The 21,822-nt window shown below is 38.7% G+C and overlaps 1 protein-coding gene and 1 long non-coding RNA gene across 4 annotated transcripts in view; one reads left to right on the forward strand and one right to left on the reverse strand.

Annotated features, from left to right (window-relative positions):
- LOC137073359 (uncharacterized) overlaps positions 1 to 1,748 on the forward strand; it is a 47,208-nt gene extending 45,460 nt beyond the window's left edge. The window contains exons 2-3 of the long non-coding RNA XR_010904772.1: positions 1,352 to 1,479; positions 1,589 to 1,748. This is a non-coding gene — a long non-coding RNA (uncharacterized lncRNA). The remainder of the gene's footprint in view (positions 1 to 1,351; positions 1,480 to 1,588) is intronic.
- The window catches only part of pax5 (paired box 5), a 58,932-nt gene that overhangs the window by 20,123 nt on the left and 16,987 nt on the right, over positions 1 to 21,822 (reverse strand). For 2 of the 3 annotated variants that reach the window (XM_067441746.1, XM_067441747.1), the window contains exons 5-7: positions 19,412 to 19,537; positions 8,964 to 9,145; positions 1,362 to 1,491 (exon numbers count right to left, since the gene is read on the reverse strand). In XM_067441746.1, coding sequence (XP_067297847.1) covers positions 1,362 to 1,491; positions 8,964 to 9,145; positions 19,412 to 19,537 — 438 coding nt within the window. The remainder of the gene's footprint in view (positions 1 to 1,361; positions 1,492 to 8,963; positions 9,146 to 19,411; positions 19,538 to 21,822) is intronic. The other variant, XM_067441748.1, reaches the window with a different exon arrangement.

The raw sequence follows: 21,822 nt of genomic DNA on the forward strand, positions 1-21,822 counted from the left end.
ATGGAACACTATGTAAACAGCTTTCTTACCTGTACGCTACAGCGTTTTATCTTGGGGGGTTGGGTGGAGTTTGGCCTAAAACACATGGTCATCCAGTTTGAAATGCTAACCACAAACCCTTACTTTACTATTCTTTGCCGCCTTTAAACACTGCCTACAAGTTCGTTCTGGATCCTTTCCTGGAAACCAATAGTAAACTCCCTCCCACTAAACATTTTAAATATAACATACAATTCTTGCACCTGTGAACAAAACAAGTCAACGCCATTATAACTAAAAGTTTACTAAGAAGCATTTCCTTGTAAAGCAAGGCAGTATTTGACTCTATTAAGCGTGTCCATAGCAGACTGGTGGGAGTGGCCTTGGATGGCAACATGCCCAGTGCATTATGGGTGTTGACATTTCCCTACCTATTTGGAAAAAGGGAAGACAAAACATTTTTCTTTGTTCTCTAGTCAGGCAGCACAGATAAATAAATAAATAAATAATAAAAAAATAATAATAATAATAAATATATATATATATATATATATATATATATATATATATATATATATATATATATATATATATATATATATATATATTATCAGCAGACCAGGCTCAATTTAAGATTGAACATTGGTCTGGGGAGACTGCTCTGTATTTTCTACTGCACACAAGGTGTGATAAACGAGCATAATTCAAATGACTGTGTGCAATTGGATAGTCCTTCAACCAATCAGACCACAAGAGGCGTGATCAACAGGCAATGACCCATCGCTTCTCTATCCGTCATCATGTTAAACCCGACAATAGCACGCCAGGTGGATAAGTCAGTCTGTGATTGGTTCCCGCAATAGTGTAACAGAAGCAGTAGAACTGAATGTACAGGTTTCCAGACTGAGCTGCAGGGCGAAATCAAATCGCCGGCAGATCAGGCTGGGTTTACCCAGTATACCTTCCTACAGATTTATTGAAAGCCCATTTAGCCAGTGGTGAAGTAGGCCTAACTCTTTAACTCAGCTGGCATTTCAACATTTATTCACATGTAAATCATGATCTAGTCAAGTAGTTGAACTACTGTTGATGTTTGTTTCGATTTTACAAACGTTATTGCCATGCTGTTTGATCATTTTACTTCACTTACATAAAGTCTTCACATTTCAATGCTGATTTACAAGTATTAAGTATACTGTTAACCTTTTACAACCATTTAGCATTAAACATTATTTCAACCTTGAAACTGCAACTATTTCAACCACATTTCAGTGTTGAAGGTTGGTCACGTGCTGACTGGGATGGGTTGCTTTGATAAGCTAAAATCTTGGAAAAAGACAGAAGAGAAAACGACATTGTGTTTTTCACACAGGTGTGCTTACCGGACACTAGTGGATACGACTGAGGTCCCGCAACACTGGAACCCAACTCTGCTCCTGTCTGATTGGCCAAGCTGTTTTTCATCTCCTCCAATCCACCAGCCAGAGACGCCATAGCCGAGTAATCAGATGTCTATGGAAACAGATTTCATTACATGGCTATAATGGAAGAAAATCAACTTCATGAAATGACTTTGTATGTTAACCCTCATCTTTGTGTTTGCTTGTAGGTGTGTGTTCTGCTCGCTGTTGGCATGTGTATTCAAAATGTGATTCACAATTTGTGAATGGCACACAGGTACGTAGTCAACACTAATGAGTAGCGGTGGCATAGATTCAGGTGATGTATGTGGCCGACCTCACACTGACCCTGCTTGTGTGCTTTCATGACCAATTACTTACAATGATCTCTGTCCCACCCCACACCCACAGTGATTTATCTCCATTGGCGGTAATGGGGTTTGTCACTCAGGTGTGGAGGTGGTTTGATGGCAGAGTTTGGGAAGTGGATGTCGCTTCTGTTTTAGTGCAGGAGGAGGTTATTAATAACTCTGATTAGGTGTGAATTAAACCCCAACAAAATCCTGATGATACACCTGCCCCTGCTGTTACCATACAGTTACATCATTACAAGCTATTGCCTTCCGTTTTTAACATTCTTGTAAATAAATGTTAAGTAAGTTTGTGCTCTTATACTAGGGATTAGGAGTATCCCTAGTCTTTTTCAGAAAAATGTGTGGTCTTTCTCTTCAGGAACAAAGAAAAAACGATTTAATGAGTTCTTCACTCACTAAATCAGACAAAGAGATTTTTTACTAAACTGCAATTCATTGCTTATGAGTGTGGCTCATAAAAAGCAATTTTTCTGTTCAGTATATAGTTAGGTCAGATTATTAGCGAAGGGAGTTTCCTCTAAACGACCGAAAATAATTGTTAATGGAACCATAATTCTTTACTTGAATTACAACCGAAAACCACAGCTGTTAAATTCCTTTCTAATAGGTAGGGTAAGCAGGATGTTTGTTTGTGTTTGTGTGTGAATGTATGTGTGTATCCCAGTGACCCCTTAAACACCTCAGTGCTCATCACCGCGGCGAGGGCAGTAGACTGTGACCTTACCAATCACAGCTCACGCCGTCCACTTCCCTCTCTCTCTCTCTCTCTCTCTCTCTCTCTCTCTCTCTCTCTCTCTCTCTCTCTCTCTTTCTCTCTTTCCATCCTTGACTCCTTCCCACTGTCTGTTTCTCTCTGTTTCAGTCATTCAGTCTGAGATAGGCATTTCCTCTCTATTTATGCGTCCCGCACCCGCCCCCTCATCATGTGTGTATGTAGATGGGAAGGTTAGCGCTAGTAATTGGGGATTATGAAGTTTGGCGCTACCTCTGACAGCAGTCTAGTGAAGATGGATGATTCTCATTTTAGCCTGTAAATGTTGTCAATTCTGAAGCTACGCAACCCATCAGTGACCATGATGCACACACACATTTCACATATAGACACTGCACACACACCACAGCTGGGGCAAAGATTGGAGAGAGGCCAGACATGGAAAGAGCGAGATAGAATAGAGATGAAAAAAATGGCTGTTAAGGAGTGGGGTTTGTAAAATAAATTGAGATGAAAAGAAGAAAAAAAGAGAAAAACGGAACCCCCCCAAAAAGGACCTTTTATTGATTTTGACTAAATAACAAGCAAACAGCCGATCTGAAACTTAGTGGAATTCTGTTTCAACTGTATTCCTTGTTCTCTCGATCTCTCTCTGGGGTCACAGTTTTCTCGGGGGTCGTTTTTGACACAGGCCCTCTGTAATGGCTCTCCTCTCCGCGCACATCAATAACAGATGAGGCCCCTAATCGCACAACACCAAAATAATTTCACCCCAACCCGCAGCCGCATTTACATAATAGTATTTCCTCTCAGACGCTCTTTCTCTCTTCCATTCCCTCTATCTCCCTTCCTCTATTTTTCCCTCAGCTTGTACGTATTGTCTCCTAGAAGAGCCTGTAAACTGCACTATGTATGTGTGGGACTGAGACAGAGTGATGGGGGAGGTATTTAGCAGTGCATGCAGTATTAAATGAGCCTGACTGGCAGGGAGGCATTTATTGGCGAGCTCCTCTGGAGCAGCGAGTCGTGGCTCTCAGCATGTATGATACACACTCACAATTTTAAATGCTTTCGTTGTTTCCATACATTTTTGGTGAAATCTTATATTTAAAGGCACAGTTCCTCCAACATGAAAAGTGTGTCATAATTTCACTCACCCTCATTCCAAACCTGTATGATTTTATTTATTTTGAAAATTACAAAAGATATTCTGAAAACGGTTGAAGCGAAAGTAAGTGGGGTCCAAACAACACTGGACAACAGTGAATTTCAGTGTATCTTCTTTTTTGTTTTGCAGAAGAAATTAAGTCATACAGGTTTGGAAAAACTTTACTAAATCATGACAGAATGTTTATTTTTGGGTGAACTGTCTCTTGCCTATAGACTGGGTAAACCCAGCCCGATCTACTGGCGATTTGAGTTCGCCCTGCAGCTCAGGCTGGAAACCTGTACATACTTTTATCCTACTTTTGTTAAAAAACTGCAGGGACTAATCACAAACTGGCTTATCCACCTGGCGTGCTATTGGCAGGTTTAGCACAATGGCGGAGAGAGAAGTGACTATCCAATTGCGTACAGAGTCATTTAAGCTATGCCAGTTGATCATGCCTCTTGGGCAGTAAAAATACAGAGCAGACTCCCCAGACCAATGTTCAATCTTAAAAGATTGAGCTCGGCCTGGTGATAGATAACAAACAACTGTTCATTATCACTTTCATTTTCTTTTTTTATTACAGTATAGAAAGAGCATACAAGAAATGATAGAACGAACAGGATCAGGATCCAGTGTAAGTACGACTCAAACTCATGTCCTCGACATACACATCATGGCTCAGTAAATGCTATGCCACAGCTCCAACAACATTTTGCCCTGTAAGAGGCCTGTGCTTTGAACTGAGCACCTGCTTGAGACATGTACAACACAAGTTTATTGGAAAAATGTGCCTATGGCTACATTTCTGCAAAATTATTGCAGATAATTACTACCACATTACTTAATCTAGAAGGTCTCGGGACACTCTCAGAGTGAAATGTCCTATGAATGGTGCCAAGCGCATGTTCCATTTTATCGTAAACAGATGGCCTTGAACATCATTTTGTGTTCAAAAATAAGCTTTTATTAATTGATAATATGCTCCTTGTAATCTTGTAAAAAAAAAAAAAAATGTTGCGAAAAGGGACAAAAGTTGTTTTTTTTTATTACTACCAATATGTTGATTTCAGCTGGAAACTATAGTAAATTGAATACGTTTTTTGGAGTTTTGCAAAAATAGAGAAACTTTAGCCAATGTTGGACATGAGGTGTTGGTTAGTTTGAGTCTGACCGTCCCATTCCCCATATCTTATCCTTACTATTGTACTTTTGCTATTTTTTCATATAGCATAAAAGCAAAAGACCCAAAAATTAAAATGCTATGGCAACTGCATACATTTTTACTCTGATCTCTTAACATTTACTAATTTCCTCTAAAGGTTTTTTTTTTGTCTTTTTTTTTATTTTTTTACAATCACATTCTCTTTATGAATGAATATATTTTAGTGCCTTTATCTCTCTATTCTCTTAGTCTAGCTGAGTAATTAGTTCAGTGTAAGGGTTGTTGGGCTGTTGATGTATCTCTGGCATAATGTAAGGAGAAGGAAAGAGGAAATTCAAATGAAACGACTCTCACGAGCATGCACTGTTTTATATGCTCCCCCTTGAAGAGCAGGACACTAATTAATAGATCTGCCAGTGCTTAATGGTCCTTCTAGCACCACAAACTGAGAGATGGAGAGAGCAAATGAGAGGAGAAGTGGGAAAAAATGTAAAAGAGGCAGAGAAAAGGAGCAGGGGGAAGGATGAAAGATGAAAAAATAAAATTCATCACTATCTATTAGATATTGCTTGATGGTGAATGTATGGGTGGAGAGAAAGAGAAACATTACATTTTATATTTATTTACTATCGCAGATGCTTTCATATCACCTCAACTTTATAAAAGTATATAGCAAGCAGATTGCTAAGGATATTAGACATATATTAAAGGGGGGTTGGGTCATATCGTACATTTAAATACATGGATGTGCATTTAATTAATAATAGTCACATTTAAAATAGTGAAGGTTTTTGCCTAATATATTTTGTGAAACACATTAAATAGGCATTTTAATTTAAATACAATGTATGGAAACAACGGAGGTATATATATATATCGCTGAGCAATCATCCTCACCTGTCCACAGCACAGTGGCACAGGATTTGCGCATGGACACTTACATACAAATACAGTTTTTTGAGCTAATCACCTGAGCCATAAATATCATGTGGCCAAATAAAGTGTCACAGGAATGATGGTGCCTTCACGTGAATTCAGAATCAGAATGATTGTAAATATTAATCTCCTAATCACAAACTGGACACGAATGGACTCTGAAGTTGAAACAACTTTAAAGTTGAGAATTATTGATGTAGTAACAACATAAGATGCATCCGTAATTGTGTTTTTTACAGTTTCTCATGATTTAAAACGTTTTTACTTGTCTTGAAAAAGACGGTTTCTAACAAGTGGCTAAATGGGACACGAGAGATTTTGAAGGATGTTAAACATCATGCAGACCAGGTAAACTTATCCATTCACCCGTTTTTTTTACAGCCACTTTGTGTTTATACGCTTATACAAACTATTCAGTAAAACTTTATTTTGTTGGTCCCTTTTCAACATTCTGTTAACTATGTGCAACTTTACAACTAGCTACATGTCAACTAACTCTCATTAGAGTACTAGACTGTCTGCTTAATATCTATTTATTGTGATGCTCCTCCAACAGACATTCTACTGACTATAAAGGTATAGTTTACCCAAAAATGAAAATTCTGTCGTCATTTACTCAGCCTTAAGTTTTTCCAAACCTGTATGAGTTTCTTTCTCCTGCTGAACAAAAAAGAAGATATCTGGAAGAATGGTTGTAACAAAGCCAATAGATCAACCAATGACTACCATAGTATTTTTTTCCTATGTGGTAGTCAATGGTTGGTTTATCTACTTGGTTACAAACATTCTTACAAATATCTTATTTTGTGTTCAATGGAAGAAAGAAACTCATACAGGTTTGGAACAACTTAAGGCTGAGTAAATGACAACAGAATTTTCATTTTTGAGTGAACTATCCCTTTAAGTAACTTTGGAACTATATGTCAACATGTTCTAACCCTAACCACTACTCTACTAACACACTAATGAGAATTAGTAGACACGTAGCTGCAACGTTACTTATAGTCAACAGAATGTGTTTAAGGGACCATCAAAAAAACTAATCTTGTAGATTTTACATTGTAGAGTCAAAGTGTAAGATGGACTTTTGTTGGCCACAAAGCAATTTTCAGCAATAATTTAAAATCCAGTGGGAAAATCCTATTAGATTTTTGTTGAAGAAAACCTTGCCTTAAAAATGCCATCCATGCAGAAAGGATGGATGGATGGATGGATGGATGGATGGATGGATGGATGGATGGATGGATGGATGGGTATATTGCTACTTCTAAATGGCTGCAAGATACCACCATGTGGTGTAGTTACAACATCTACTAGCATTGGTTAACTTCGACGCTAGCATGGGTTAACTTGTTGGATTTCTTACATCAGAAAGTTGCAGAAGTTTGGAAGAAGTCTTGTTTTTCTATGAAGACTTGAAGTTTGAATTCTGAATGTTGCAGTTAGTTTCATAGCACATCAAATTATTTTAAATAATTATTATTTTAAAAGAGCAGGGAAAAATCAAATATTGATTTGACTTAAAACATGGTGGTGGAGGTGCTTAAATAAGAGATTATTTGAGAATGAAAGGGATTGATTGTACATGTTGTCATCATCTATTTTCAGGATCTTTGATTTGGTTTTGTAGAACACTAAAAAGTAGAACTGCTATTGTTACATTAAGGCACCTGATTTGAGTTTTTAATGTAATCTGGTTGATTTGGTCATATTAAATAATTAATTCATTTTAATGTTACTACATGAAGCACACTTTTATGTTAGCTAAGAAAATAATACGAATGATGTATTTACACCATTGTTTTTATATATAATTGAGCCCTAGTATGTAACCTAATCAAATCAGGAGCTACAGCGAAAATAACTCATTCAAGTCCCAAGTTCATTTGCCCCAGGTATACACAAACACGCTCAACAGAGTCAAGCTCTCTATCATTTCTCTCTCCTTCAGCAATATTCACAGGTTAGACTGTCAGCGGAGGGAAAACAACCTGTCAGTCAGTCACCCAAGTCCACTTAGCATACACCTCTCACACACTCTAATTTCTAAAAAAAAAAAAAAAGAGAGAGAGAGAGAGAGAGAGAGAGAGAGAGAGAGCTCCAAATTCCCAGTTCTCAGTTTGTCTGATCGTTTGTGCCACAACAAACCTGACTCGCACACACCCAGGGGATGTGGATTGACCCTAGGGTTAATGCCCTGCTCAGTAGCCTTTGACCCTGCCAGCCTCAGCGCTCAGTGGCGAAATGGACAGAGGAATTATGGGGTCTTTCAGACGAGTCTATAGAACTCTGACACTGGCCTTGTGTGTGTGCCTGAATGAATGTGGGGGTGATAGCATTTGACTTTTGAGTGACATCTCTGACGGACTATTCTTGTGGACAGTTTTTATGCAACGGGATCATTTGTAAGTGCATGCAGCTTATTTGCTTTTACACAAACCCAGCACTGACCAGAATGGGGGCAACAGGCCGCATTGATCCGAAGGGATTCCCCTCTTCAAAAATGTTAAAAGGTGTTTGGCTAAAATGCTGTGGCAAAAATAATCTTTTCACAATTTAGCTAGTCCAGTTGAGTCAAACACACACACACACACACACACACACACACACACACACACACACACACACACACACACACACACAAACTATTTGCAGATCATTTGCTTTAAACTGAAACTATAGTGTATCATGCACCCTCCCTCATGTCGCTCTAAACTTGGGTGACTCCTTTCTAAAGGAACACAAAAAGTGGTCAGAATGTCAAAACTGCTATTTGTCATTCAATAAATGTGCAGTAGCTGTCCAGTTTATTTGTAATTATACACTATAATATACAGAAGAAAGAAAACTTAACATTATTAAATTTCCCCATATCATACAGTATAAAATATGTTTTTGATAATAATAATTGTCTGATGTGGATTTATAAACATTATGGAGTGTGTGAGTAGCCAGCTAATAAACAAGTGTTTGCTACTTAACCCTAAACCTCTACACATTGCTGGGACTTAACCTCAGCCAAAAACTCGATAGAGGACACATTGGCACCAGTGGGGTCAAGGCCCCAGAATTAGCTTAGAAAGGTGAAAGGTCAGCATTAGGTTCAGTGTGGGGGCGCATAGGTCAACAGCAGGGTTGGGATAGGGTCAAGCAATATTGGCAGCCAGGCAAGGGCAAGCGTGAGTTTTCAGAGGAGGTCCGCACAACCACCGTGGCAGGATACACACCCCTACCCCCCAGCCCTTACCTGGGCGGGCTTGTAGCTGATGCTGTCAGGGACGGGGTAAATGTCGGGATAGGGCTGTCGATCAAAGACATGGTCCAATACCTCGAGCTGCTGCGGTGTAAAGAGCTCTCCTCGCATCTGCTTCCGCAGGAAGTCCCGCCCTGAATGGGCGTGGCCATTCGCCAAAGGAGAATCCTGTAGAGCTGGAGAGATATTCACAGATTTCATGAAGCAGTAATAATATACAAAGAAAAATGTACAAAAGTAGGACATTTAAACTCTTTCCCTGCCATTGTCGAATTTTCGTATTTTCCCTATTATATAGTAGGGGAAGCTATTACACATCTTCTGAATGATTTCTGAACAGTGTTGCCAGATTGGGTGGCTTCCTGCCTAATTGGGTGGTTTTGAAGTTGATTGTGCAGGTAAAAATGTGTTTTGGTGTGTAGACAAAATTTGGGATGGTTTGGGGTTTCAAAGATCAACATTTTGTAGTCTAATTGGTTAATAAACAAAACTCAAGTGTGCATTTACTCCATAAAACCAGTCATCATGACACACCCAGGACTTGTCTGGCTATCACCAGACCAAGCTCAATTTAAGATTGAACACTGATCTGGAGAATCTGTTCTGTATTTTCTACTGCACACGGGGCGTGATCAACGAGCATAATTCAAATGACTGTGTGCAATTGGATAGTCCTTCAACCAGTTAGACTACAAGAGGTGTGATCAACAGGCAATGACCCATCGCTTCTCTATCCGTCATCATGTTAAACCCGACAATAGCACGCCAGGTGGATAAGTCAGTCTGTGATTGGTTCCCGCAATAGTGTAACAGAAGCAGTAGAACTGAATGTACAGGTTTCCAGACTGAGCTGCAGGCCGAAATCCAATCGCCGGCAGATCAGGCTGGGTTTACCCAGTCTCACCCAGGCCCACACTAAAGGCTTGTTCAAAATGCCTTGGCGCTGCACAGACCAATCAACATATGACAACAAAGTCCCATGAGAGCGATTCAAAAGCATAAGGAGTCGTTTGCTCTCCATTCGCCCTCTCGGTACTTCGATGTCATACGCCTGATCGGTCTGTGCAACGCCGATGCATCTCGAGCAAGCCTAGAGTAAGCTGGCAATGGTGTCGATGTTGAAGACGAGCATGCACTTTTAGCCAATGTGTGACAGGATTTAGCGTGCTAACTTGTAGCTGTATATTCAAGTGATCATTATGCCAAAGTCTCATAAATATACAGTAAGTTGTATCTAGTCTAATGTGGGAGAGTGACCCAACTCTTAAAATGTGGATTGCACCTGTAGTGTCTTTTACATTTAGATTTTATTGTTGGAGTCTTGTCCCCAGCCCAAACTTTCAGTAATATAATTCCTCATTAAAAATATTATAACATTTTTGACTATGATAAATCTGAACAAAAGTTGAATAATTTCTGTAAATATTTCAAAAATTAAAGTTGTCCCTCAGTTTTGACGTCATTTTCACCACAGCGAATAATTCTGCTCCTAATAAAGTTTTTTCAAAAGAATTTGGATGCCAAGGGAACAACAGTGTCAATAAAAACAAGTTTGAGTACATGTTTTCTGTTTTGAGTGAACTATCCCTTTAACCTTTAAACTACACAATTTTACCAAACCTTCCCACATGTCAACCACTTTAATCTCATTTGTCATAAGCTGTATATATATATATATATATATATATATATATATATATATATATATATATATATATATATATATATATATATATATATATATGGACATATTTGATATAATGGCCTCAGAAGTAGTAAATGGGTTATTTAACATGAAACTACAGAAAACCGCAGACTAAGGATGTTTAATAGGTATTTAACACAAATAGAAGTCATATGATAGAATATTATAAACCAATCACCAGAACCAATCACAGCAAAGGAAACTTGAGTGACATTGGTTTACACTAAAGCTGTATTGTTTAAATGTACTTGTTTCTTTCTGTTCAGAGAGACTCATTTGGTTGTTGTGACCAGTGATCTCCCGGCCATGAATAAAACTTCATTTTAGCAACAAGCAACTTGGGAGTGATGTCAGTATGCTACGTTGCTGAGGAATAGAAGTAGCTGAAGTACTAAAGATTCTGCGCTTAATAGATCACAGCAGAGACAGTGATAGTGTTGGAAGACTATAGAGACGTCCTCCAGGTTATACGAAAGTATTAAGGATCCTGCAGAGACCAGCGTACGGCTGAGAAGGACGGTGAAAGTGTATAGATGCTAAAGACCTGTGTGCTCGTGTGTTTGAGTAAACGCTAGTAATAGTAGCTTCTCGACGGGACTCCGTCACCTTACTTCAAGAGGCGAATTACCTCGAAGTATTGAAATTGTGTTAGATGTATTCGAAAAGGGAATTACCTTGAGATACTGTAGTTTTATATTAACAACTGAGAGTTGTTTTGAATTGTCCATGGTGAAGTCAGATATTCTTATTGAGAATTTCCATGACTATATATATATAGGATCTGAGACTCTATAGCTGCATCCTAAACTCTATAACTGTATACTACTACAAAAATATCCTACTACATACAATGTGTTACCGTTGTCATGCGACCTATGGCATCTGTCACATTTCCACTCACAATTTTTCTACCATGGCCTCATGGGATAGTAAAGTGTCCATTGGATGCGCACATCAGAATCTCACCATACAGTAGTAACTCATTCAGCTTTCACCTACTGTTTTATGAATACAGTAAATTTGGACATACTACTCATTTCACTTCAGTTTTTGCCTGCTCTACTAGGAAAGGGGAGATATGTGGCCTGACTTATGGCTAATTACATGCTGGGAAGAAAAAAAATTATAATAGTGATTTATTGTACTTAAGTCTCTTATCTGTTGGTTTCTAGAAAAGTTCAAGCACACACACAGACACACAAACACAGATTCCTGGACTTGCGTCCTCCTCTCTGAGCGAGTGTTAAGGCAGCGTGTGAGTCAGTTATTACTGGGCTGTTGAGTTTCTGAAGAGACAATTATAAGAGCTGAGAAAGCTACAGCCTTCAAATGATTACAGGGAGAGAAAAAGAGAGAGAGAGGGATGAAAAAAGAAGAATAGAAACGAAAATCCCTGATATAGAGCCAATTCATTTCTTCAAAATGCCTCTGAGAGGTTATTCTAGGGAGTTAGAGTCAGAGGCCAGAGCAATCCCCACAAGACGAGAAAGAGAGAGAGAGAGATGGAGGGATAGGATAAAATTACAGGCAGACAAAGCATCTATCCTAACATCCCTTTTTCCTCCTTCATTTGAACACAGAAATCGATCCATTTGAATGTGAATTCAGATCCAGTTTACTGCCGCCTGCGGTTATTTAAAAGAAAGATCTGCTAGTCACTGACTTGCTGATGGCGTTAAGGTCCCATGTGTCTCTAATACACCTCAACGCCAGGACTTACTTAAATGCTTGCACTCTCTCTCTCTCAAACACACACACCGAACACACTGAGAGTGTATGATCTCCAGTGTTTTGACCCTCTTAATCCCAGCGGTCAGTGTGTCTGATAGAATTCAATTGATCAATCATGTCTGTGAGATGGCACCATTTCAGCAGGTTTATTGCTTTCCACTCTTCTCAAAGACTGTCCACTGACGGCACACACACATACACACACACAAAAGATGGCTGAAAGGTGGGATCTTGATTTTAAAAAGGCTGTTTGTAAACCGCAGCTCTCTGGAGTGTTTGTGTGCTTGTATTTGTGCACATGGTTGTTTATTTATGCATCAGTAGGGGCCAAAACAACTCAGACCACAAGTGAAAATGCATTTACTTAGCATTCTAATTTCATACAACATTTGTTTTATAGTTTTATTATCAGATAAATATAAAATGTACATGTAATTTAGAGATCCCTTTGTAATTGGGTTATCCCCTTTTCCTTCAGTGATATTATAATAATTATATTATACATAGACATCATATACATATACATCAGGCATATTATGACCACTGACAGGTGAAATGAATAACACTGATTATCTTCTTATCATGGCACCTATTAGTGGACAGGTTGATGTGTTAGAAACAGGGAAAATGGTCAAGCGTAAGGATTTGAGCGAGTTTGACATGTGTCGAATTGTGATGGCTAGACGACTGGGTCAGAGCATCTCCAAAACTGCAACTCTTGTCGGGTGTTCCCGGTCTGTGGTCAGTATCTATTAAAAGTGGTCCAAGGAAGGAACAGTGGTGAACTGGGCTCATTGATGCATGCACTTGGGCAGGGTAGGCTGGCCCGTATGATCCTATTAAACAGATGAGCAACTGTAGCTAAGATTGCTCAAGAAGTTAATGCTGGTTCTGATAGAAAGGTGTCAGAATACACAGTGCATCGCAGTTTGTTGCATATGGGACTGCAAAGCCACAGACCAGTCAGGGTGCCCATGCTGACCCCTGTACAGCAAATGTGCATGTGAGCATCAGAACTGGACCACAGAGCAATGGAAAAAGATGGCCTGGTCTGATGAATCACGTTTTCTTTTACATCAAGTGGCTGGCCGTGTGTGTGTGCATCACTTACTTGGGGAACACATGGCACCAGGATGCACATTGAAATGAAGGCAAGCCGACGGAAGCAGTGTGATTCTTTGGGCAACGTTCTGCTGGGAAACCGTGGGTCCCGCTATCCATGTGGATGTTTACACATACCACCTACCTAAGTATTGTTGCAGACTATGTACACCTTTTCATGGAAACGATATTCCCTGGTGGCTGTGGCCTCTTTCAGCAGGATAATGCGCCCTGCAACAATGAAAAAAGGGTTGAGGAGCACAACAACAAGTTTGAGGTGTTGCCTCCAAATTCCCCAGATTTCAATCCATTTGAGCATCTGTGGGATGTGCTGAACAAACAAGTCCAATCCATGGAGGCCCCACCTCAAAACTTACAGGATTTAAAGGATCTACTGCTAAAATCTAAACAGCACATCTTCAGGGGTCTAATGTAGTCCATGTTTCGAAGTCCTCAAAATCCTTATAGGTTTAAAAAAACCAAGTCTTAGATTTTAGCCACACTGAAACATCTATAAATATGCAGTCATTTTAGCAAAATTTCACCAGATTTCACAAAGCAAAAAACGTCCATTGTCTGTTTGTCAATGCTGTTGCGATGTATGAAGCACAGCTCACACAGAAGTCACTTTCAACCCAAGCAACTTTATGTTGGTCAACGTGGCCGACTTGAGCCCGTCAAAAATCTACGTTGGGCAATCTTTTGACAACATGCGAAAATCCCAATCACATGAATTCTTATTGAAATTACTGGATTTCAACAGCTAGAATTTGCAGAACAACAGTAAACGTGACTGCACCTTAAGAACGTACTGGACCTCTAAATCTACAGCTGCAGGCGTCCACAAACATCCATATCTCTGTAGAATCACTTAAAACATAGCCATTGAGTATCAAAACAATGTTATGGACCTTTTCCCTCTTTTTTTTATTATCACACAAATGCGTGTTTACCTGTGACTGTTCGTGTGTATGTTATGCGTGTAACTCTTTCACAGTGTCAGCCACCATGTGTGAAATGCAATTTCAGACAGATCTGGAAGCCCACTCAGCCATATCAGAGCAAAAGAGAGACAGAAAGAAGAGAGGTCACCAATAAAGCTGTTTTTCACAAAATTTAAACAAACACACCATACCAGCATCACAGTTAACCAACCTTCCTCGCGTTAAGTTTCAAACCTCACAAAGCCACGCGCACACAAACAGAATTATTGGTCTTAGGTATTCAGATGTTGGCCGGTGTTTCTCTGGCCTTTTGTCTTTCAGCCTCTGAACCTGCTATAGGGAACCACTCTCTGTAACCAGACACAATACAGCCCAGCTGCATTCAGGGTTAACCCTACTATTCACACACACACACACACACAGAACGGAGGAGAGGCATCTTCCTTGCTTCAAAAGCAGAGACAATAGCAACAATGAGATCACCGTTGTGCCCCCTCTGTCTCTTTCCATCTTTTCCGTCTTCCCCTCTTTTTCTCTCAGGGGTGACGTTGAAGGTTTTTTGAGGCAGGGAAAACTGCTCGGATTCCTTGTGCACTTGATACACTGTGTGTGTGTGCATGTGTGTGTGTGTGTGTGCCAACCTTGACAGATCAAAGTATAAGTCTCTGAAAGGAGGATACCAACCTTTAACAAATCCCACTGTTATCATCTATCCCCTATCCTCCCTCTCTCTCTCGCTCAGCCTCTCGTTCACAATCCCCCCACCTTATTAAAAATGTCCCCTATCTTCCATTCAGAATATTTCACAGAATGAATTAGATAAAAATGGCTGAAATGAAACTGGACAAGAAGTGAACATATTAAACAGCAAAGGAAATCATGTCTGTCCTGATGTCCTGTCCATTGGCGATGCAAAAATGCAGATCTGGTTTGTTAAATTCAACAGAATAACAGCTATTAATGTATATCGCTTTTCTATTTTACATTTTCTCCCTTTACTTTTTGAAGTTTTTACATTAAAGGAAGGGTTCTTTGTTGTTTCGGGGGGCAAAAAGAACATTGTCCGACCCCTCTGCCCCGTACCACAGGCCTCCTGTCTTTCTTTATTCTATTTCTCCTTTCCTCCACTCCTCCCCTCATCCATTCCTCCTCCGTTCTTAGAGAATGGGCAGACACAATGCTTCTGTTCTAGAGGCCCCGCGAGTCAAGTTCTCTCTTTCAGATCACTTCCCTTGGGTCAAAGGGCATCAGTGGGCTTTCCCCAAACACACACACACACACACACACACACACACACACACACACTAAGCCATCCAAACCCTCTGTTACTTCCTTTCCTGCTTGTGTGCAGCTGGAAATCTTAGTGTCTTGCTTCACTAAACATGCATTTTGTCTCCCTCTCCCTTTTTGAAAGCATTACCACTCACATAGAAATTCCTAGTATTACATTGACGCAATTTACCGAAGTATATGAAAAACATCTTTATTTAATTTCTCACTTTTGCTTTCTTAGGACTGGGTATCGATAGAAATTTCCCAATTCAGTGCTGATTCAAAAGCTGACTGAAATGTATTGTGCAAACACATGTCCGTTTTGCAAACAAATCAAATAAATTCTCTCTCTCCTAATGATGTATATTATACAGGGCAGTGTTTCAGACTAATTGAAATGAGTAACCCTTCTTTTATTCATTAAAAATATTAATTGAACAACAGGCTAACAATAGTCATTGAGTTACACTGGTTGCGCTGTGGTTTTGATTCACTAAAAATATCTGGTTTGTATGACTCATTCGTTTTAGGAATTGGTTTACACTCGTTGTGCTGTAAGGTTTTCAATCATTACAAAGAACCGGCTCAAAAGACTCATTCGCTTTAGGGTTCGTTTACACTGGTTGCACTATATATGTTTTTGATTCACTAAAAAGAACCAGCTTTTAAGGGTCATTTGTTGCAAGAATCGTCTACACTGTTTGCACTGTATGTTTGTGCAAATAGTTTGTGTATTTGATTCATTACAAAGAACCAGCTCAAGACTCATTCGCTTCAGGATCCATTTACACTTATGATCCTGTTCTCTTTAGATAATCAGAAACATACAGTGCGACCAATGTAAACGGATTCTGAAGCAAATGAGTGTTATGAGTTGGTTCTTTGTAATGAATCAAAACATACATTGTGACCAGTGTTGACCAATTCCTGCAAAAAAATGACTCTTATGAGCCTGTTCTTTTTAGTGAATCAAAAACATAGTCATTCGTTGCAGGAATTGGTCAACACTGGTTGCAATGTTTATTTTTGATTGATTACAAAGAACCAACTCATAACACTCATTCACTTCAGAATCCGTTTACATTGGTCGCACTGTATGTTTCTGAAGAACCAGTTCATAAGAGTCATTGTTGATAACACTGGTTGCACTTGCATTGCATGTTTGTTTTTTGCAATGTAGCATGCATCTCAGTCAAGTTTTCTTCTCTTTTTTTGGTTACATGTTTTATTATTGCATCACATTCAACACTTAAATTAGTTAAATCTTCTCAGTTAAAATATGATTTCAGTTTCTGTGATTCTGCGGAGGAGATGGATCTGAAGCTGAAGCAGCACAGAAAACACAATTGGTGCATTAAAAAATTATTACAATTAAAAAAAATGAAAATTAATAGCGGGATAGTCCACCCCAAATATTTTAATTCTGTCATCATTTACCTAACTTCATGTTGTTCCAAACTAAACTGCACGGGTTCCCATTGACTTCCATTGTATGGTTGAACAATACAGTAGAAGTCAATGGAAACCGAAACTGTATGGTTATCAAAATTCTTCAAAATATCTCCTTTTGTGTGCCACAGAAGAAAGAAAGTTATACAGGTTTGTAATTACACGAGGGTGTAAGTGATGATGGATCTTTTCTTTACAGTCTCCATAAACCATTTCTCAATACTTGGGTCAAGTTCACTGCAGTTGTGTTATGTTACATGATCCATATTTGCATTACATTATTCCTAAATGTTCCTCTTTTTGTTTAGATGGTAATGAAAATGAAACAAATAACACCTGTGTAGGTGTTCAGCTACAGCTAATTGTTTTTCTAGTTTTTCATTTTATAGATTTGGAATGTATTTCAATATGGTGTTACTCTAGAAATGTAGCTAATTGCTATCTTATTCAGTTTTGTTTTTTGGATTTGAACTCAAGTTAAGAGTTTTGAAAAGAGCATGTAAACATGAGCAAATTGGCCTGTTTGTTATATAGAGTTCTGGTAGTGTTTGTGTCTCAGTGAGATGAATTCCTGTCATTTGAAAGATGTCATCATTTAATGCATTTTGTGTCAAAGCAATGATAAATAAGCCACAGTTTAGCCCACATAGACTGCTGCTGTGCTCACTGTGTGAAGAGTTTTAAAGCAAGTGACCAGAGTATTGAGAAATTAGTCCTATAGCAATTTGTAAAAAACAAAAACAAAAATTGTAAAATTGTCTCTGTAAATTACTATTTTTGTCTCATTTTCTCATTTTCACAAAATCATGACAAAACTCCTTAACATGTGCATTATGCATCTTAAAATTTGAAAGCAGTGGCTACTCGCTCCCAAACCTATCGCTCGTGTTACTTTAAACCCATGAGAACGTCCCTCGCGGCAAAACGCAGACATACTCACACACACTGCAAAACATCACAGCGCTGACCACCCGCAGTTTCACCACGTCAATTAAACACACAAATTCATTTAGTCGCCCCTCCCTCCCTGCTAGAAATGATGTGTTGCATTAATTAAAGTGGCAGACGTCGGGCTAATTGGAGCTTGGATGAACGTTGATGAGTGCGTGTGTGCGTGTGTGTGTGTGTGTGAGGTCTGGTAAACCCTACATTATGGGGACAAAATGTCTCTGCAAAGACAATATCTAAAATCCTAGTCCTTGTGGGGACATTTTTTGGTCCTCATTAGGAACTCAGCATATAAATCATATTAAGTGATGTTTTTATTTTGAAAATATAAACAGCAGAAAGTTTTCTGTAATGAGTAAGTTTAGAGGTAGGGTTAGTGTTAAGGGATAAAATATACAGTTTATATATACAGTATAAAAATCATGATGTCTATGTAAAGTCATAGACATAATGTGTGTGTGAGTGTGCAAAGTTATATTACATTTCTATTGCATCTATAGTTTATGCAGTTTGTTAATTTTAAATTAATGAGTATTATTTTGTGTGTGTGTGTGTGTGTATATATATATATATATATATATATATATATATATATATATATATATATATATATATATATATATATATACAGAGAGAGAGAGAGAGCATCAAAATATAGATTGTCTGTCAAAACATTTATTCTTTGCTATATTACTATATTATTGCTAGACTGCAAAATGAAAGTGTGCTAAACAGACTAAATAGAAATGAATCTTCTATAATTGATGTCTGGGGTTTCATAAGTCATATTGTGTGTGAGTGGATGTGGATGACATCTGGAGTTCCCTCATGTACTGCAGGGGTCTGCCAAGCAATGGCTTTTTAATAGACACGTGTGTGCAAACACACACACACGAACACACACATGCACACGCTGTGCCTCTCCTGGATAGAGATGTTTATCTAAGACGTGCCAGCGGTGTCCAATCCCCCACCTACTCTGATGCATCTGTCAATGTTCAGCAACTTCCATCTGTGCTCTGTGTGTGCATGTGTGTGTGCATTGAGATGACGCACATAGGGAAGAAAGAAAGAAAGAAAGAAAGAAAGAAAGAAAGAAAGAAAGAAAGAAAGAAAGAAAGAAAGAAAGAAAGAAAGAATACACAGTGTAATTGATTTTTAGTTCTGTAATTGCTGGTATATCTGTATACTTAATGTATATCTCATTAGTTTCTAAATGTCCTGCATGAAATTAACTCCCTTTAAGCTAAGTTTAGAGTGGATTTTCTGTTGCCGAAAACGCATCGACTTACTTTCATCTCTCTTCCGCTTGCTTGCATCGGCAGGTGAACTAATTCCCAGAATTCCACTGATAGAGTAGGAGGAGCCTGCAGCGTCACTTGTGACTGCGGATACCTGGGTCACCGCCACTGTAGAGGCTAGAAAGTTACAGAGAGGATATGAAGACCACTAATGTCCTAAAACAAGGTGGATATTATTATTGCTGCTCATTCCACTGATGGACATTCACATTGGAAAGAATGCACTGTCCATTATAAAGAAAAATCTAGTATACAATGCTTACACATTGAACATACAGTTTTTTTTAAAATCACTATACTAACAAACAGGGCCGGCTCTAGCTCTTTGGTTGCCCTAGGCGAGATGGAGTTTTGCGCACCCTCGCCCCGCCCCACTCACTTGTATCGTCTCTAATTCAGCACAGGTCTGTTTACCTAGGCCTACCCTTAACCGAGAAGCACTTTTTATTAAACACGTTAGACTCTTTATTTCCACTTTTCTAATATTTTCACACTTTTTATTGAAAATAAATGCCTTTCCGATCTGATATGTGATGGGAAAAGGGAATAGAGCGAGTGTGGCAAAAGGCGGATTCGAACCTCTGATTGCTTTGCGTCAAAACTTGATGACATGCGTCTTATACCTACACTATGGCCACTGTAGAGTACGGTGATTTCCGTAATTTTGTCTATCCCAATCAATCTTTAAGTAGTCTAAAACACATCATATTTTTGTTTAATGTAAATAATATGGCATCTATCGTTACTCCAGTAAAAAAAAAAAAAACGAAAGGCCCCACTTTTTATTTGCTCCCAACACCCATGTAGATTGCATACTTTTCATAACTAATAATCAATAATCACCATCAATTCAATCTAATAATCAGGTTGATAAGTAATTAAACGTGTGGCTGAGGGGGCGCCCTATGATGATCATGTTTAATAAACAACAAATATGTTGTATTTCGCTTGTTCCGATTCTATGCTTAATGGGAAGTAATGGGCGGCACTAGAGCGCGCTCGCGCCCCTAACACAATTGTCGCCCTAGGCAACCGCCTAGCTCTCCTATAGTAAACGCCGGCCCTGCTAACAAACTTTTTTCTCAAATATTATGATGTATCAATTAATTAATAGCATTTTACAAGCCAAACTAAGCTTATTTGTTATAAAACAAAAAAGTCCAAATTAACTGATATTCGAAATGATTTTATTAAACTGCAGGTGTCCTCTCTATTTTTGGTCCCACAACATGAATTTTGGGTGAACTATTCTCGAAATTAAGCTTTCTGTTCAAGGTTTTTATTTATTTATTATAATATCAGGGCAGTTCTATCTTCCTGAGATTTTGACACCCAAAAATGATGTCATCAATGGCTCACCCTGTCGTTCTACACCCGTAAGACTTCCGTTCATCTTCAGAACACAGTTTAAGATATTTTATATTTACCGTACTTGAAGACGTATGTACGGTATACTGTCCCTTTCTAGAAGGACCAGAAAGGTTATAAAAACATCATCAAAGTAGTCCATATGTGACATCAGTTAGCTAATTGGAATCTCTTGAAGCATCGAAAATACATTTTGGTCCAAAAATAACAAAAACTTTGACTTTATTCAGTATTTTCTTCTCTGTTCTCTTTATTCAGCACTTTAATTGTTTTCAATCCGCGTTCGTGACTGTGCAGTGACGCTGCTGACGTGTTATCTGGTGTGCGCGAGCTTTGTTTATAGTCTGAGGGAGACCGAAAACAAACGCGGAAAAGAAGACAATGCTGAATAAAGTCGTAGTTTTTGTTATTTTTGGACCAAAATGTATTTTTGATGATTCAAGAGATTAACTAACGGATGTCACATATGGACTACTTTGATGATTTTTTAAATTACTTTTCTAGAAAGGGACAGTGTACCGTACATACGTTTTCAATGGAGAGACAGAAAGCTCTCGGAGTAAATATAAAATATCTTAAACTGTGTTCTGAAGATGAACGGAGGTCTTACGGGTGTGGAACGACATTAGGGTGAGCCATTAATGACATCATTTTTGGGTGAACTAACCCTTTAATGCCCTAAGCAAAAATATCCAATAAATGAATAGATCCAGAACATAATGAGTGTCATGTCATCAAGCCTTATACATAAATCACTCAGAAATTATCCATTTGATATTTTGTATTGACGTTCACAACTGGTGTAACCTGCAGTCCAGTTTAGTCGTAGGTTAGATTTCCAAGTAATGCATGGAATGAGAGAGTGTGTAGCTGTGTAAATATATCTGACACAATTATGTGATTCTAGCCTCTGCCTGCTTAAAGCTCCCAGCCCATTGTCTTGTTGATGTGTAGTATGTTTTTTTAGTTTCTTGCTAAAGACCTTTCACCAAAACCTGCTGTCACTCTATTCTGGCAACGTGCTGCCGCCCAAG

The sequence above is a fragment of the Pseudorasbora parva genome, chromosome 4, assembly GCF_024679245.1.
Source record: "Pseudorasbora parva isolate DD20220531a chromosome 4, ASM2467924v1, whole genome shotgun sequence".
Classification (NCBI taxonomy): domain Eukaryota; kingdom Metazoa; phylum Chordata; class Actinopteri; order Cypriniformes; family Gobionidae; genus Pseudorasbora; species Pseudorasbora parva.